The sequence below is a fragment of the Chrysemys picta genome, chromosome 6 (genome assembly GCF_011386835.1).
Source record: "Chrysemys picta bellii isolate R12L10 chromosome 6, ASM1138683v2, whole genome shotgun sequence".
In the NCBI taxonomy this organism is placed as follows: Eukaryota; Metazoa; Chordata; order Testudines; family Emydidae; genus Chrysemys; species Chrysemys picta.
This window is the reverse complement of record NC_088796.1, coordinates 73,706,609-73,724,309: the sequence shown is the minus strand read 5'-3', so window position 1 is coordinate 73,724,309 and position 17,701 is coordinate 73,706,609. Positions and strand designations below refer to the sequence as shown.

General features: G+C 47.3%; 2 protein-coding genes across 2 annotated transcripts; one reads left to right on the top strand and one right to left on the bottom strand.

Annotated features, from left to right (window-relative positions):
* Nucleotides 1-5,007: 5,007 nt before the first annotated feature.
* Nucleotides 5,008-7,397, top strand: LOC135984330 (myb/SANT-like DNA-binding domain-containing protein 1). The gene is made up of 2 exons (XM_065599261.1): nucleotides 5,008-5,796; nucleotides 6,791-7,397. Exons 1-2 carry the CDS (start codon nucleotides 5,220-5,222, stop codon nucleotides 7,264-7,266), a joined length of 1,053 nt encoding a protein of 350 aa, XP_065455333.1. The 5' UTR covers nucleotides 5,008-5,219; the 3' UTR covers nucleotides 7,267-7,397.
* A 4,165-nt stretch (nucleotides 7,398-11,562) lies between these two features.
* Nucleotides 11,563-13,852, bottom strand: LOC135984329 (SRRM2 protein homolog rsr-2-like). Its single transcript, XM_065599260.1, has 2 exons — nucleotides 13,364-13,852; nucleotides 11,563-12,296 (listed from the first exon to the last, which is right to left on the bottom strand). The coding sequence occupies exons 1-2, from the start codon at nucleotides 13,761-13,763 to the stop codon at nucleotides 11,740-11,742; spliced, it is 957 nt and encodes a 318-aa protein (XP_065455332.1). The 5' UTR covers nucleotides 13,764-13,852; the 3' UTR covers nucleotides 11,563-11,739.
* Nucleotides 13,853-17,701: the final 3,849 nt, after the last annotated feature.

Here is a 17,701-nt window from a genome sequence, read left to right as displayed (position 1 = left end):
GTTTCTGGTGATTCCATTTCTCTCTGCCACTTTTCTCCCACAAACAGTTCCTGTCATAGCATTATCCTCCATAAGGGCAACTATGGCATCATCTATCTTCCCAATTTGGTGTTTGATAGGCTTTATAGCCTCCACTCGACTTTCCCATCATGTGGCACTCAGTGGTTGCAGTGTCAGAGAGGATGTTCCCAGATGTTGCTTCAAAATTTGCCATCGATGAGTTGATGCAGAGAAAAATACATAGATGCTTTGAATTACATTAAAAAATTCAGCAGCCTCACTAGAAGCTGATGCTGCATCACTGACCATCAAGTTCAATGGAGAACTGCATGGGCCAAAAAAAAGCTCGAGGGTTTAACTCTCGGATCCATGTCTGCACTCCTCTGTTCTTTCCTCCCATGTTGGCACCATTATCGTAGCCCTGACCTCTCATGTCAGCTATCGCAATTCCCGTATCTTCCATCTTTTTAAGAAGCACATTTGTCATACCAGCTCCTGTCAATAAATGTCAATGTTAATAAATTCTAGAAAATGCTCTCTGACAGTCACCATTGCGGGGACATTTTCACGAGGTTCTGTTGTTTTTACAAAACACACCATTAAAGACATTTGTTCTGTATGGCTGATGTCAGGTGTGCAGTCCAGAATAACAGAGTAATATCTTGCTGACTTCAGATCTGCCACAATCTTCTGTTTGACTTTTTTCAGAGTAGCAGCCCTGTTAGTCTGTATCCGCAAAAAGAACAGGAGTACTTGTGGCACCTTAGAGACTAATAAATTTGTTAGTCTCTAAGGTGCCACAAGTACTCCTTTTGTTTGACTTTTGTTGCCAGTAACTGTATGATGTCATTTTGAATTGTTTTTCCAAGGTAGTGGTGTGTGTAGATTTCGTGGGTAGTGACTCTTCTTAGATGCTCCTGGAGTACAGCATCAAACTCAGGTATCAGCTCCACAATTTTAAGGAAGTTTCCATTGTTTGGCAAATACAGCTGATCTGAAGTGCCATGCAGTGCTAGGTTTTGGGTAGCAAGCATTCTCACAATGGCAATGAGCCTTTTCAGAACATTTTGCCAGTAAAGAGACTCTGATGCAGTCTTCTCTTGATGCTGATCATCTATGGTGGCCTTTAACCTTATGTAAGCAGAATCAGGATGAGCTCTACCCTGACATCTGGTGGTGAATTATGGCGAGTGTGGAAAAGAACTCCAGGGGCTGAACTTGTTTGCACAGGCACACCCACCCGCCTGGCATGAAACAACAGCAACTGAAAGTGGTTACTTTGGCTGGTGTGGGATCCCCAGTTTCTCTGTTATTGGGTCAGGAAGAATAAAGTTTTGTTACCCTGATTCTGTGAATCAAGGCCAGTGGAACTGTTGTATGACAGAAGGACTGAGTGAGTCCTTCACCATTACCTAAGTAGCACTTGCTTGACAAGGGGCATGGGTTACAAAACCCAGTGAATTGAGAGAGGATGGGGACAGGTATTTGTACTTGATGGTATGGGCCCCCTCTGATGGCTTGAAACACCAATTGCACCACCTCCTCTCTCCACTGTTGAATGTCAGAGCTAACTTTGATTCCATTAGGAGTCTAGTTACAGGCTGCTGAGCTGAATTCACTTTGGGCCAATGGTGCACCAGCACTGGGGCTCCCCTACTCTGAGCAGAAAACACTAAGAGCTGAAATCACAAAAAATTAAAGTTATAAAATGCTGTGTTAACTAGTTGGGGAGCCTGAAGCTATATTGCTAAGCAGCTGGCGGAGCAATTTGTGGGGACGACTGGAGGAGTGTTGTGGAGCCTTGAGGGGACGGTTGGAGCGGCCCAAGGAACGGCGAGCAGAGCTGTTTGCGGGGACGGCTGGAGCGGCTCACAGGTCGGTGAGCGGAGCGGAGCAGCTTGTAGAGCGGAGTGGTTCGTGGGACGGCAGGAAGTGGACTGGCTCCTGGTGAAGGCTGCGGCGGAACCCCACGGAGAGACGGCCGGCCTCGGATCACATAAGGTGCCCCTTAACACCCTGCGTGCCCCCCCTTTTACTCTGGGGCTGCACTGACCAGAGACAGAGACTTTGGGGGTTGTTGGACTTTTGGGACTTTGGGTGGTTGCTGGACCCAAGAGACTTTGGGGGTGTTGGACTTTGGGGACTCTGGGTGATTTTTGGGTTGTTGGATTCAAGAACCAAAAGGAAAGGACACAGCCCAATTTGCTGGGGTGGGTTTTTTTTTGCTCATGGTTTGTGTTATGAATCCGGTTTGTGGTGTTTTTTCCAATTTAATGCTGATGTCGTTTACCTCATGTTATTAAACATTTTCTGCTACACTCAGACTCCGTGCTTGCGAGAGGGGAAGTATTGCCTCTTAGAGGCACCCAGGGGATGGTATGTAATTGTCCCAGGTCACTGAGTGGGGGCTCGAGCCGGTTTTGCATTGCGTTATTGAAACGGAACCCCTAGATACAGAACCCGGCCCTTGTTGCTGCCAACTTAGATGGGCAGAAGGGTTACACTTAGTCTCATCTCAAGCTCTTTCCGCCTATGGAATGCTCTCTGATGATTTGCTGCCTTCTCATGGCATGCCAGATTTCTAGCCAGATGTTTCCAGTCCTTTGTTCCTATAGAACCCAATATGGCTGGAACATTAGACTGGAAGAGTTTGCAACAAAAACAGTATGCAGCATTCTGGGTTTTTGAGTACATAAGCCATGGCCTTTCCACTTTGTCACCATTGGGGATTTCATGGCAGTAATGTGTTGGATGGAAACTTCTATTTTTATTGTCTTTGGGGAACATGAAGTTTTTCACTTGCTGTGGCCTATGCAGTACAAGGAAGTCCTTCAGGCTACTGCTCAAGTGGGTCCATAGTCCTGGATCATCTAGACTTAAGGAACTAAATTCAGCAGCAGCTGTTTCTTGCACCTCCACCACATTCTTCTCTGAGCTACACTTTTCTTCAGGAATGTACATGGTTACATCCATTTGAGATGGAGATATGGATGCTGCAGTAGCTGCCAGGTCACCTGCACTCTGACTAACTGGAAGATCGGGCATCTCCTCACTGGGGCCAGAAGGCTCACTGTGAACATTTGTGTCTATGTATCTCAGGAGAACTTCTTCCTGCTTAGATAGAAAAGCTTCCTTTGCTTTCTTTCTTTTTCTGAATGCTGCCCCAGAGGATTGTTTTCTTCTTTCACTGACGATTGCTGTTCTGTGCCAGCTATAGTGGCTCTCAACACTCAATTGAAGGGGACAAATAAGCAGGCTGGTAGCAGGGTCTGAGTGAGGGAAGATATCAGCGTCTTAAGGGCCTAACTGGCTCCTACTACTTCAGTTGACTGCCTGTTCTCCTCAAGTGGGTTCAGGGAAGCAACAGGAAACAGGAAGCTCCCTGAGAAGCTGGTGTTAATCAGTCCAGGCTCCTGGGGGTGCTAGAGAGGTACATAAGAGGCTCCTCCTCCTCTCTCTCCCTGCAGCTCCTGCTGCTTTCTGTTATTCCCTCTCACCTTTTCTCCTGCCTGCCTGTTATGTCTTTTGTGCCCTCCCTCCTCCAGCAGAGCACTCCACCATCTCTGTGCATCTAGAGCAGAGAGAATATATAAATGCACCAGCAGCAGACACCATTTTCTACACTCTGGGTCCTAGTGGCGCCCCCGCACAGTCTGGCACCTGAGGCGGCTGCCTCAGTTTGCCTCATGGTAAGGCCAGCCCTGGGGACCAGTCTCATGAGAAAGACAGAAGTTCAACACATTATCCAGCAGCACTCATTCTGATACACTGACATCTTTTGGTCAATTAAAAAAAAGTACATCATGTCTATTTATTCTTCTATTTACAAAGACCAGAAATTAAGTTGCTTTTCAACAACAAAATAGTCCATACTATATTTGAAAATGAATTTTAAAATTCTTGTGAGTTGACCTATCCAAGTGGATAGTCACCATCTGGACCTCTCAATAAAAAATATGTATCGAGCAACAAGCCAAAATTCTAAATACAAAGCTACATGTTTGCAATCTCAAAAGTTTGTTAGACCACAATCATCTTTTGGTCAAAAAGCATTAAGTTAAAATAATGTCATTTGTTCCCAGAGGTATGCCCAGTACTTATGTACTTTGCCAATCTTACTTGAGGTATGAAAGCTCCTTCTATAATAATAATATATCCAGTCCTATGCAAACCCATAGGTGGTGTAAGTGACTGGATATATTATTGCATTATTGTTCATACTCTGAAGTGAGATAATATGGTTTCATTCAAGAGACACTATCCAAATGTTAAACTCTTACAGTTGGACTTTCTTAAAATGAAGTGTAAAATGTTCTCCAGATGTCCAACGTAACTATTAGAAAAATGCCCCAGTTCAGTGCTGAGATATTTTTGGCAATTTTTTTTTTAAAACTATGTTGTGACTGAGATGCAAAGAATGTGTTCCCTTCGGCCTCTGAGGGTACATCTACATTTTAAATAAACACCCACGACTGGACCATGGCAGCTGACTTCAGCTTGTGAGGCTCGGGCTGAGGGGTTATACAACTGCAGTGTAGACATTCCAGTTCCAGAGGCTGGGCTCCAGTCCAAGCCTGAACGTCTACACTGTGATTTTATAGCCCCACATCCTGAGCCCTGTGAGCCCGAGTCAGCTGACACAGTCCAGCTGCTGGTGGTTTATTTCAGGGTAGACATACCCATACATTTTAAGGCCAGTGGGGAATTTAGATCTTCTAGTCTGACCTCCTGTACATCTGTGTGTCTGTCTATGCCGGCAAGATCAAGACATGTTGTTATATAGTCCGAGCACTACTCTGCTATAATTAGAGCTGAGTGAATTTGTTTAGGCAAATAATAAATAGTAAATGTTTCAACGTTTCATCTTGAAAAGTTACATTTAGAAATTTTGCTAATTTTGAAAAAGAGTGAAAAACACCCAAAATCGACCTGAAACAAAATGAAAAACCAAATAAAATTTTTTTTGGTTTAAACCAAATCAAATACATTTTTTTTTAATTTTTTCATTTTGGTGAGAAACTGAAAAAAATTTGTTTCAGTTCAAACCAATCCAATCCACTCTGTTGACGCTCTGGACAGCAGTGCGAGCTCGGATGCTCTGACCAGCCACACAGGAAAAGCCCCGGGAAAATTTGAATTTGAATTCCTTTTCCTGTCTGGCCAGTTTGAATCTCATTTCCTGTCTGGACATTGTGGCGAGCACAGCAGCACTGGCAACGATGCAGAGCTCTCCAGCAGTGATGGCCGTGCAGTCTGTGAATAGAAAGAGGGCCCCAGCATGGACTGATCGGGAAGTCTTGGATCTCATCGCTGTGTGGGGCGATGAGTCCGTGCTTTCTGAGCTGCGCTCCAAGAAACGGAATGCAAAGATCTACGAGAAGATCTCTAAAGACATGTCAGAGAGAGGATACAGCCGGGATGCAACGCAGTGCCGCGTGAAAATCAAGGAGCTGAGACAAGGCTACCAGAAGACCAAAGAGGCAAACGGACGCTCCGGATCCCATCCCCAGACATCCCGTTTCTACGAGGCACTGCATTCCATCCTCGGTGCGGCCGCCACCACTACCCCACCAGTGACCGTGGACTCTGAGGATGGGATAGTGTCCACGGCCGGTTCCTCGGACATGTTAGGGGACGGGGAAGATGAGGAAGGAGATGAGGAGGGCGAGGCAGTCGGCAGCGCTCACAACGCTGATTTCCCCGACAGCCAGGATCTCTTCATCACCCTTACAGAGATCCCCTACGAAGCGTCCCCAGCCGTTACCCCGGACACAGAATCTGGGGAAGGATCAGCCAGTAAGTGTTGTAAACATCTAAACATTTATTTTTAACAGAACAGGAATATTAACAATTAAAAGAATGGGTTGTTCATGATTACTGTGCCCTAGGCGCTTAACGGTTTAGTCATGGGCAGTGCAAGTTTTGAAAAAAAATCTAGCAATGTCTGGTTTTCCGTGATTGTCCTGCACAAGCCGCTCTACTGTTTATTCCCTGCTACTGCAGCTACAGTAAAATGCGGTCTATATGTCTGGGGATAGAGCAGTAATCCTCCTGGGACATCTCGATGAAGCTCTCCTGGAGGTAATTTGAAAGCCGTTGCATGAGGTTCCTGGGGAGAGCGGCCTTATTGGGTCCTCCGAAGTATGACACGTTGCCGCGCCACGAGACTATCAAGTACTCGGGAATCATTGCTCTGCACAGCAGGGCGGCATACGGCCCTGGTCTTTGGAGGCTTTCCCGGAGCATTCTCTCTCTCTCGCTCTCAGAGATCCTCATCAGGGTGATGTCGCCCATGGTGACCTGCTTTGAATTAGGTAGGGGAATGTTAGTGTTGGGACTGCTTGCCCATTCCTTTACAGAACTGTAACCGCTGGTTTGTAGCCACACGGTGGAGGCAGGAGAGGGGCAGCCGAAAGGGATCGTTCCCGGGGACAGCCGCGAGGGGGTGGGACAGGGGCAGAGTTCCCGCTTGCCGGATTGCTGGCAGCAGGGACTGACATTGCTTTAAATGTGAAATGAGGCCAGTGGTAATATAAAAGTTTTAAACTGCCACAAGTCTACAGCTTACCATGTCTGCCTGCAACAGAAATTCCGTTGTGCTGCCCCGCTTCTCAAATGTGCTGTGCAAGACCCCAGGCACTGAATGCGAAGGCCGAGAATTCGACCTTGTGCTGAGTGCGCATGTGATAGGTGCTGTGCATGGTCTTGTTCACAGAGAAAGACTATGTTCTTTGTTCACAACTACATTTATCTTTCTGAGGAATTCACTCCCTTTTTCCCATTTCCACAGCCCCATCTGCAACTGTCTCACAACCTAGCCTGGCATCACACTCCCAGAGGCTAGCGCGGATTAGGCGTAGGAAGAAGAGGACACGGGAGGACATGTTCTCTGAGCTTATGGCCTGTTCCCAAGCCCAGGCAGCACAGCAGACCCAGTGGCGGGAGAACTTGACCCGAATGCACCAAGCAAACATGGATTGGGAGGAGAGGTGGCGGCAGGAAGACCAGCAGGCGACTCAAACGCTGCTTGGACTACTGAGGGAGCAAACAGACACGCTCCGGCGCCTTGTGGATGTTCTGCAGGAACGGAGGCAGGAGGACAGAGCCCCGCTGCAGTCCATCTCTAACCGCCCTCCCCCGCCACCAAGTCCCATACCCACCTCACCCAAAGTGCAAAGAAGGAGAGGCGGCAGAGTCCCTGCTAACTCTCACTCCACCCCTGCAGAGAGCTCTAGTAGCAGAAGGCTCTCATTCCCCAAAATTTGAAAAGTTCTTTCCTTCCTGCCTGACACAAGCCCCCGTCCAAGTTTCACCTCCCAGTTCCATGTGTAGTTGATAATAAAAAATACATTTCTGTTAACTACTGTTTCAATCATGTTCTTTTGGAGGAGGAGGGGAAAGGGGGTTGGTAATTGGACAGGACAGTCACCTTTGGCAGGGTACATAGGCGGGGGCAGGCACAGCAGCAGGGCACATAACAGTGCAGTGATGCAGAGACTAGTTACCCTGGTTAGTCTGGGAGGTTGTTTTCATGTTATGTGGTGGGGGGTGGGTTGCTCTGTGACTTTGTGGCGGGGGAGGGCAGTTACACATCTTAAGCGGCGGTCCTTATGCAGGATCACAGAGCCACACAGCAGGGGATCTGTAACCGTCCTCCCCCTGCCACAAAGTCACATAGACCCCCCATACACACAGTCCCGATCAGGAGGGGTGACAGGCTCCGTTGAAACAACCATCCCACCGCAGCGGAGCCTGTCAATCCTTGAGTTTAGAAGCTGCATTCGCGTCACCACACTACACCCGCTCCGCACCACAGTCTGCGTCCCAGTTTTAAAAAATTCCCGCGAAAACAGTATTAAAGAAAACAGTGTGCATTAACAAAGTAGAACTATTTTTATTTCGAAACGTGTGTTGGAAGGGGGGTGAAGGGGGTATGTAACTGGATAGGATAGTCAACATTAACTGGGTAAAGAAATGGGGGCAGGTTCAGCTTCTCTGTACACAAACTTTAAAGTCACAGGTTACCCTGCTCACTCAGGAACTTTCCTTTCAAAGCCTCCCGGATGCACAGCGCTTCCCGCTGGTCTCTTCTAATCGCCCGGCTGTCTGGCTGTGCATAATCAGCAGCCAGGCTATTTTCCTCAACCTCCCACCCCGCCATAAAGGTCTCCCCCTTGCTCTCACAGAGATTGTGGAGCACACAGCAAGCTGCTATAACAATGGGGATATTGGTTTCGCTGAGATCACAGCGAGTCAGTAAGCTTCTCCATCTCCCCTTGAGACGGCCAAAAGCACACTCCACCACCATTCTGCACTTGCTCAGCCGGTAGTTGAAGAGTTCTTTTTCAGTGTCCAGGGTGCCAGTATAGGGCTTCATGAGCCAGGGCATTAGCGGGTAGGCTGGGTCCCCGAGGATGACTATGGGCATCTCCACATCCCCAACAGTTATTTTGTGGTCCGGGAAGTAAATACCTTGTTGCAGCCGTCTAAACAGACCAGAGTTCCTGAAAACACGAGCGTCATGAACCTTTTCCGGCCATCCCACGTAGATGTTGGTAAAACGTCCCCTGTGGTCCACCAGTGCTTGCAGCACCATGGAAAAGTAGCCCTTTCGGTTAATGTACTGGGTGGCCTGGTGGTCCGGTGCCAGGATAGGGATGTGAGTTCCATCTATGGCCCCACCGCAGTTTGGGAATCCCATCGCTGCGAAGCCATCTATGATCGCCTCCACGTTTCCCAGGGTCGCTACCTTTGGCAGCAGTACATCAACGATTGCCTTCGCTACTTGCATCACAACAACCCCCACGGTAGATTTGCCCACCCCAAACTGGTTCGCGACTGACCGGTAGCTGTCTGGCGTTGCAAGCTTCCAGAGGGCTATGGCCACTCGCTTCTGGACAGTCAGTGCAGCTCGCAACCGGGTGTCACTGCGCTTCAGGGCAGGGGACAGCAACTCACAAAGTTCCAGGAAAGTTCCCTTCCGCATGCGAAAGTTTCGCAGCCACTGGGATTCATCCCAGACCTGCAGCACTATGCGGTCCCACCACTCAGTGCTTGTTTCCCGTGCCCAGAATCGCCGTTCCACGGCATCAACATGACCCATTGCCACCGTGATGTCCTCGGCGCTGGGTCCCCTGCTTTCTGAGAGGTCTGTGCTACTCTCAGACTTCAGGACATCACCGCGGTGCCGTAGCCTCCTTGCCTGACTTTTCTGCATCTGCCTCAGGGAAACCTGTATGATAAGCTGCGAGGCGTTGAGAGCGGCCACAACTGCAGCGATGGTCGCAGCGTGCTCCATGCTTGCAGTGCTGTGGCGTCCGCGCTGTCAATGACTGGAAAAGTGCGCGAACTGATTTCCCGCCGGCGCTTTCAGGGAGGAAGGGCGGGAGTGATGGACGGATGACGACAGTTACCCAAAAGCACCCTCGACACATTTTGTTACCCAGAAGGCATTGCCGGCTACACCCAGAATTCCAATGGGCAGAGGGGACTGCGGGAACTGTGGGATAGCTGACCACAGTGCACCGCTTCGAATGTCGATGCTTTCACCGTTAGTGTGGACGCACAAAGTCGAATTACTGTCCTTAGTGTGGACACACACGTTCGACTTTGCAATATCGATTCCAAAAATTCGATGCAAGTAAAATCGAACTACTCTCGTAGTGTAGACAAGGCCTCAGAATCTGTGACTTCCATGACAAAATCGTATCCTTAATAATATGGTTATACTGCTACCACCATTCTTGGCTTTTTTTCTTTCTGTGCTCTTCACAGAACCCTCCCCCTTGGCTATGAGATGGTTGTGCCTCAAAGGGTATGTCTACACTACGGGATTAATCCGAATTTATATAATTCGGATTTGAAAAACAGGTTGTATAAAGTCGAAATGTATGCGGCCACACTAAGCACATTAATTCGGTGGTGTGTGTCCAAGTACCGGGGCTAGTGTCGATTTCTGCACCGTTGCACTGTGGGTAGCTATCCCATAGCTATCCCATAGTTCCCGCAGTCTCCCGCGCCCATTGGGATTGTGGGTTAAGATCCCAGTGCCTGATGGGACAAAAAACATCGTCGCAGGTGGTTCTGGGTACAGCCTCACCTCCTCCCTCCCTCCCTGCATGAAAGCAACGGACGGCAGACAACCATTTTCGCGCCTTTTTTCCTGGGTGGGTGAACACTGCAGACTCCATACCACGGCAAGCATGGAGCCCGCTGAGCTCAAGACAGCAGTCATGAACATTGTAAACACCTCGCGCGTTCTCGTGGAGTTTATGCTCAGCCAGGACCAGAAAAACGAGGCGAGGAGGCAGCGGCGGCGGCAGCGCAGCGACAAGCATGATGAGGACATTGACATGGACATGGACACGGACACGGATACAGAATTCTGTGAAACCACGGGCCCCGGTGCTTTGGAGATCATGTTGTTAATGGGGCAGATTCTATCCATGGATCGCCGATTCTGGGCAAGGGAAACAAGCACAGACTGGTGGGACCGCATAGTGTTGCAGGTCTGGGACGATTCCCAGTGGCTGCGGAACTTTCGCATGCGTAAGGGCACTTTCATGGAACTTTGTGACTTGCTGTCCCCTGCCCTGAAACGCCAGAATACCAAGATGAGAGCAGCCCTCACAGTTGAGAAGCGCGTGGCGATAGCCCTGTGGAAGCTTGCAACGCCAGACAGCTACCGGTCAGTCGGGAATCAATTTGGAGTGGGCAAATCTACTGTGGGGGCTGCTGTGATGCAAGTAGCCAAAGCAATCACTCAGGTGCTGCTACGAAAGTTAGTGACTCTGGGAAATGTGCAGGCTATAGTGGATGGTTTTGCTGCAATGGGATTCCCTAACTGTGGTGGGGCGATAGACAGAACCCATATCCCTATCTTGGCACCGGAGCACCAAGCCACCGAGTACATAAACCGCAAGGGGTACTTTTCAATGGTGCTGCAAGCACTTGTGGATCACAAGGGACGTTTCACCAACATCAACGCGGGCTGGGCGGGAAGGGTTCATGACGCTCGCGTCTTCAGGAACACTACTTTGTTTAAAGGGCTGCAGCAAGGGACTTACTTTCCGGACCAGAAAATAACCGTTGGGGATGTTGAAATGCCAATAGTTATTCTTGGGGACCCAGCCTACCCCTTAATGCCATGGCTCATGAAGCCGTACACAGGCAGCCTGGACAGGAGTCAGGAGCTGTTTAACTACAGGCTAAGCAAGTGCAGAATGGTGGTAGAATGTGCATTTGGCCGTTTAAAAGGTCGCTGGCGATCATTATTGACTCGCTCTGACCTCAGCCAAAGAAATCTCCCCATTGTTATTTCTGCTTGCTGTGTGCTCCACAATCTCTGTGAAAGTAAGGGGGCGACCTTTATGGCGGGGTGGGAGGCTGAGGCAAATCGCCTGGCTGCTGATTACGCGCAGCCAGACACCAGGGCGATTAGAAGAGCACACCAGGAAGCGCTGTGCATCAGAGAAGCTTTAAAAACCAGTTTCATGACTGGCCAGGCTACAGTGTGAAATATCTGTTTGTTTCTCCTTCATGAAAACCCGCCCCCTTTATTGACTGATTTTCTGTAAGGAACCCACCCTCCCCCTTCCCCCAGCTTTCTTTCAAACCAAATAAAGTCACTAGCATTTAAAAATCATTTATTCTTTATTAATAGATTAGAAAAAGAGGGAGGGAACCTGGGTGGTATTTGGGAGGAGGATTGCTGGGAAGGAAAAAGCCACAAAGAAAAGGTTAAAAAAATGACAGCCTTTTGCTTGGGCTGTCTACCTGGGTGGAATGGGAAGGTGTACGGAGCCTCCCCCCCCGCGTTCTTACACGTCTGGGTGAGGAGGATACGGAACATGGGGAGGGGGGAGGGTGGAACAGGGGCTGAAGCGGCAGTCTGTTTTCCAGCAGCCGTTCCTGAAGCTCCACCACACGCCGGAGCATGTCTGTTTGCTCATGCAGCAGCCCCAGCGTTGCATCCTGCCTCCTCTGGTCTTCCTGCCGCCACCTCTCATCTCGAGCGTCTCTCCTGTCCTCACGTTGGTCCCTCCTGTCCTCACATTGGTCCCTCCTGTCCTCACGTTGGTCCCTCATGTCCTCACGTTGGTCCCTCCTGTCCTCACGTTCACTGGCTTCTTTCCTATACTTTGAAACTGTTTCCTTCCACTCATTCAGATGAGCTCTGTCACTGCGGCTGGATTCCATAATTTCAGAAAACATCTCGTCTCGCGTTCTCTTCTTACGACGCCTTATCTGTGATAACCTTCGGGATGGAGGAGGGAGGCTTGAGGAATTTGCAGCTGCTGTAGGGAGGGGAAAAAAGAGAGACTTGTTTAAAAAGCTACATTTTGCAGAACAATGCTTATACTCTTTCACGATGACCAACACTATTCACATTACATAGCACATGTGATTTCTGTGCAAGGTCGCATTTTGCCTCTTAATGCTGAGTGCCTGTGGCTTTGCTGCTAGAGATCACAGATCTGGGCAACAGAATTCGGCTTGCATGCGGCCATGGTAAGCCATTGTTTTACAGCTTCTGTGCCCTCCTTTCCCACATACCAAGCATAGCCTGTAGAGTGCTGCGGTTTTTCTGTTAACATTCAGCAGCAGCAGAAAACAAACTAACCACCCCCCCCTCTCGCCATGAATTCTCTGGGATGATCGCTGTACCCCCCCCCCCCACCACGTGGCTGGTATCAGGGAAGATCCCTGCAGGCACCAAACTAACCACCCCCCCCGCCGCCGCCCCCCTCCCGCCATGAATTCTCTGGGATGATCACGGTACCCCTCCCCCCACCGCGTGGCTGGTAACAGGGAAGATCCCTGCTAGCCAAATGCGAAAAACTCAGGGCCAATTTCCCATCTGCGCTTGGCTAACTGCAGGGAAGGATTTATTTTCCGCCACAGGCAAACAGCCCAGTAGGAACGGCCACCTCTGTCCCCTTAATTAAGTTCCCGTATTTCAACCAGGTTACCAGGAGTGATATCACTCTCCTGAGGATTACACAACAAGATAAAGAACAGATGTTGCTTGAATGCCAGCAAACACCGGGACCATACGCTGCCAGGCTTTGTCAGGCAATGATACCAGATTACTTGCTGCAAGCATGGCGTGGTCAAGTGTCCTACCATGGAGGAGGGAATAAGGATGCACTGCCCAGAAACCTTGTGGCAAGGCTTTTGGAGTACCTCCAGGAGAGCTTCATGGAGATGTCCCTGGAGGATTTCCGCTCCATCCCCAGACATGTTAACAGACTTTTCCAGTAGCTGAACTGACCGCGAATGCATCCCAAGTCCTCAGGGCAAAGTAATCATTAAAAACCGTTTGCTTTTAAAACAAGTTTTATATTTTAAAAGGTAAACTCACCTGAGGTCCCTTCCATGGGGTCAGAGTCTTGGGTACTGGCTTGGGAGGCTTGGGAGGGTACTTCAGTCAGGGTGAGAAAAAGATCCTGGCTGTTGGGGAGAACGGAGTGCTGTGTGCTCTCTGCAAGCTCATCCTCATCCTCCTCCTCCCCCTCTCCCCCATCGGCAGAATCCTCAGGCGTCGCTGATGAGACTATCCCCGACCCAGAATCCACGATCACAGGTGGGGTAGTGGTGGCAGCCCCCCCTAGAATTGCATGCAGCTCGGCGTAGAAGCGGCATGTCCGCGGCTCTGACCCGGAGCGACCGTTTGCCTCCTTTGTTTTTTGATAGGCTTGTCTGAGCTCCTTGACTTTCACGCGGCACTGCTCAGAGTCCCTATTGTGGCCTCTCTCCATCATGCCCTTGGAGATTTTTTCAAAAGTTTTTGCATTTCGTCTTTTAGAACGAAGTTCTGCAAGCACTGAATCCTCTCCCCATACAGCGATCAGATCCATGCTGGTGCTCTTTTTCGATTATCAGCCTGCATGGTTACCTGTGCTGATGAGCTATCTGTGGTCACCTGTGCTCTCCACGCTGGGCAAACAGGAAATGAAATTCAAATGTTCGCGGGGCTTTTCCTGTCTACCTGGCCAGTGCATCCGAGTTTAGATTGCTGTCCAGAGCGGTCACAATGATGCACTGTGGGATAGCTCCCGGAGGCCAATACCATCGAATTGTGGCCACACTATCTCTAATTCGAAATGTTAAAATCGATTTTGGCGCTACTCCGCTCGTCGGGGTGGAGTACAGAAATCGATTTAAAGGGCCCTTTACATCGAAATAAATAACGTCGTTGTGTGGACGGTTGCAGGGTAAATTCGAATTAAAGCTGATAAATCCGAATTAAAGTCGTAGTGTAGACCAGGCCAAAGTGTCTTCCCTGTAGTAAACCAGGATGAATCTCAAATGTAGTGCAGAGGACCAAAGCAAACCTCATCACTCCACTTTGGACCTACATAAGCCCGAGTTCAATCAAGCACATAAGCATGTACTTTCAGCATAGGAGTAGCTCCATTGACTTCAGGTCTTACACATGTGCTTGGCTGGACTGGGGCAATATAATCTGTGGGAGGGGACTGCACATAGACTCACAGACTTTAAGGACAAAAGACTCCATCATGATCATCTAGTCTGACCTCCTGCAAATCGCAGGCCACAGAACCTCACCCACCTACTCTTGTAATAGACCCATAACCTCTGGCTGAGTTAATGAAGTCCCCAAATCATGATTTAAAGACTTCAAGTTACAGAGAATCCACCATTTACATTAGTTTAATCTTGCAAGTGACCCATGCCCCATGCTTCAAAGGAAGGCCAAAAAATCCCAGGCTCTCTGTCAATATGACCTGGGGGGAAATTCCTTCCTGACCCCAGTGATCAGTTAGATCCTGAGCATATGGGCAAGACCTACCAGCCAGACACCTGAGAAAGAATTATCTGTAGTAAATCAGAGCCCCCCATCTAGAGTCCTATCACTGGCAGTTGAGGATATTTGCTACTAGCAGTCACATACTGTATGCACCTCATGGAATGTTGCAGATGACTATGATGGAGGCAGGCAAAGCAAGGACATGGATCCATATGTATGTGGATACAGTGGTCTTGGTACTCCACTAACTGTTGTAGTGGGGCTGAATAGCAGCAATGAGTGTGGGGTGGGGGTGGAGACCCTGTAGTCTGGTCCTAGATCAAAGGAGGATTTCACCTTCCCAGACCCTCCATACTCCATCCACAAAGAGCTCAAGTTATTTCAGTTTTATGCCGGAGAAGGGAATTTCACCTTTAATAAATGAACTAATATGTTATTTCAACAAATACATTGTATGTCCACTGGATTCAAGGATTATTAATAAATGTGCTTATTTGTTGCAGGAGTGAAATTACAACACAGCACTACACTCTTAATAATTGTTGTTATAAAACTTTATGTAGTGCTGTAAAGTTATATGGTGCTTTCCCCAGGTCCAAAGAACTTGCATATGTGCTTATAATTGCCTTTCTTGACAAAACCCTCAAGGCAGGTGCTGTTCAAAGAAAGTTTGTTTTTTTTTAAAGAGTTTAAGGAAGGCTGATTGAAATGCTTATGGAAAGAGGAATGTGCTGATACTACGTTTAAAATGAACAAAGGGAGGCAGATTTGATGGTACTGGGCAGAAAAGGCCAATTCCCCAGGGGTATAATTAATAAAGGCCTTGATAATTTGCTGTCTCCAGTCTGAATTTAGGGATATTTAGTAAATGAGTACCTGAGGGCCACAAAATGTGAGATGGAATGTAAGGAGAATAAAGATCAGTTAAATAAGAGTGGCTTTAACCATGAAGGACCTTGTAGGTTAAAGACAATCTTTTTTACATCATTTCGGGACTTTATGGGAAATCAGTGTAATGGTTCACAAGAAATAGGTGAAATATGATAACACTTTATGTTGGAGACTAACCTTGTCTCAGCATTTTGAACCATTTTTTTTTTCAGGACAAGTTCAGGTACACCATCTGGTATGGGTGATAATCAGTACATGAGGTGAGAAAAGCATGAACAAGCAAAGTCAGCAGGAGAAGGCAAGGATTCCAGTCAGATAATATTTCTCAAATGACAAAAAAAGATATTTTCCCTCTCTGATTCCAGACAACAGTTGGGAATTCAAGGTGACACTGAGTCTTTCTTAGTAAATGCTGAGGCTGTAACTGGAAATTGGGCTAGGAGTGTGTCATCATGCAAGCCTTTGAGTAGAGGCTACCCAGACTGAGCTTGAAAATCTGTATCACATTTTTTTTAAATGTTGTTTTCTTTGAGCAAGAGAAGCATTAAGCACTGGCAGAGTCTGTGCGTATGACTTCATAGGATCTCTCCTAGAGCTTTTCAATTAATTGCGCTGTATCACCCCTCTCCAGAAGTTTCGAATCTCTCTGCATAAATACTTTACATGAAAAAGTATTACTCTAGTGCTACTACATTTCAAAAAGAAGTGGCAGGGAAACAGTGTCTACATTGTCTATGCCTGCATGGTAAGATGTTTGCTGGGCAATTTATAAATGCTTACTATACTACTGATGATAGATAATTTCATTTACAGTGTATTGCAAAACCAAAGCAAACCAGACACCAAAAACAACAATGCAGATGTGTTTTTGTTTTTATTAACAGATTTCTGCCTGCAAATCATGTTTCTGACCACACTATAAAGTTAATATCCAGATTATGATCAATATTCTTGGTGTTAGAATAAAACTCAGGGATTCAGTGTGAATTGTATGTGCTCAGTACCTCTCAGGCTTGTAATCATTAGCCTGTGCATCTGTAAGTAACTAAAATAAATTGATGCTGGTATTTTTTGCTTTACCTGCATGTCCTGAAATGAGTCAAATTCTGATTACATCTCATTAGTCTCTCTTCTTCTTTCTTTCTGGATCTCCAGAAGCCCATCATTTCTATTCAGCTGCAGTTTTGCATTAGTGAACACTGGATGGGCCAGTAGAAAATGAGGTTCTGCTCTGAAAAGTAGCTCCGTAAAAACAGCATAGAGTGAGTTCTACATTTATTGCCTCTAAAATGATTTTCATACCAATGTGTTCTGTTTACAAGTGAAATATGATTTTTCTGACTGCCTGTCCTGCAAGCTCAACCAGGGATTTGAGATGTGTGACTGATTGGAACTTAGTAAATCAATGTGTTTGGTACTATAAAAGGAAGAACAAAATCCACCTAATCCCTTCATAGTAATATAAACTTATTTATGTCAATGGGATAAGTAGATATGACTCTGAATATTAACCGGGAACAGATCTGTGGAGTACAAAGGAAATATTTTTACATTGTCATTTTTCAGTGTAATACCTGTGGTAGTTATGTTTAGACTTAACATTTCATTTTAAATTGGCACTGAATGGCAAATTAGGTGGCAGTTTGTATGAAAAGCAAGCTACATGCTGTTGTATTTTTAAAAAAATCGGAATTCTCCCATTTCCTTTAGTAACTGATCAGATCTAGGTGTGTCAATGAAGTGGAAGACTTGCAATGCAATGAGAAAGCATGTTCTTGCAATATTTCAGGCCAATTGGAACCTGGAAATACCTGGTCTTGTGATGTTTCTAGCCCTATTTTGCAGACTTAAGAAGTTGGAAGTGTTCAGATGTTTGAAAAGAAACTTTGCATGCTTAGCCACTTCAAATCTCTTTGATATTGACTCAGGATGGAGCCTGAGTCTGCAGTCATCATTATTGCTTATTTGTTTGTTACACAGCACTATCAGTATAAGACATGTAAGATGATAGAAACAGTTGGCCTGTTTGTGGCTGTC

What these genes read in the sequence shown, in the direction of transcription:
- LOC135984330 (XM_065599261.1), top strand. Translation starts at nt 5,220, where the DNA reads ATGCAGAGCTCTCCAGCAGTGATGGCCGTGCAGTCTGTGAATAGAAAG. An exon ending in ATCTGGGGAAGGATCAGCCA is followed by an intron (nt 5,797 to 6,790) that starts GTAAGTGTTGTA and finishes CCATTTCCACAG; the next exon opens with CCCCATCTGCAACTGTCTCA.
- LOC135984329 (XM_065599260.1), bottom strand. Translation starts at nt 13,763, where the DNA reads ATGATGGAGAGAGGCCACAATAGGGACTCTGAGCAGTGCCGCGTGAAA. An exon ending in CCCCATGGAAGGGACCTCAG is followed by an intron (nt 12,297 to 13,363) that starts GTGAGTTTACCT and finishes CCCTCCCTACAG; the next exon opens with CAGCTGCAAATTCCTCAAGC.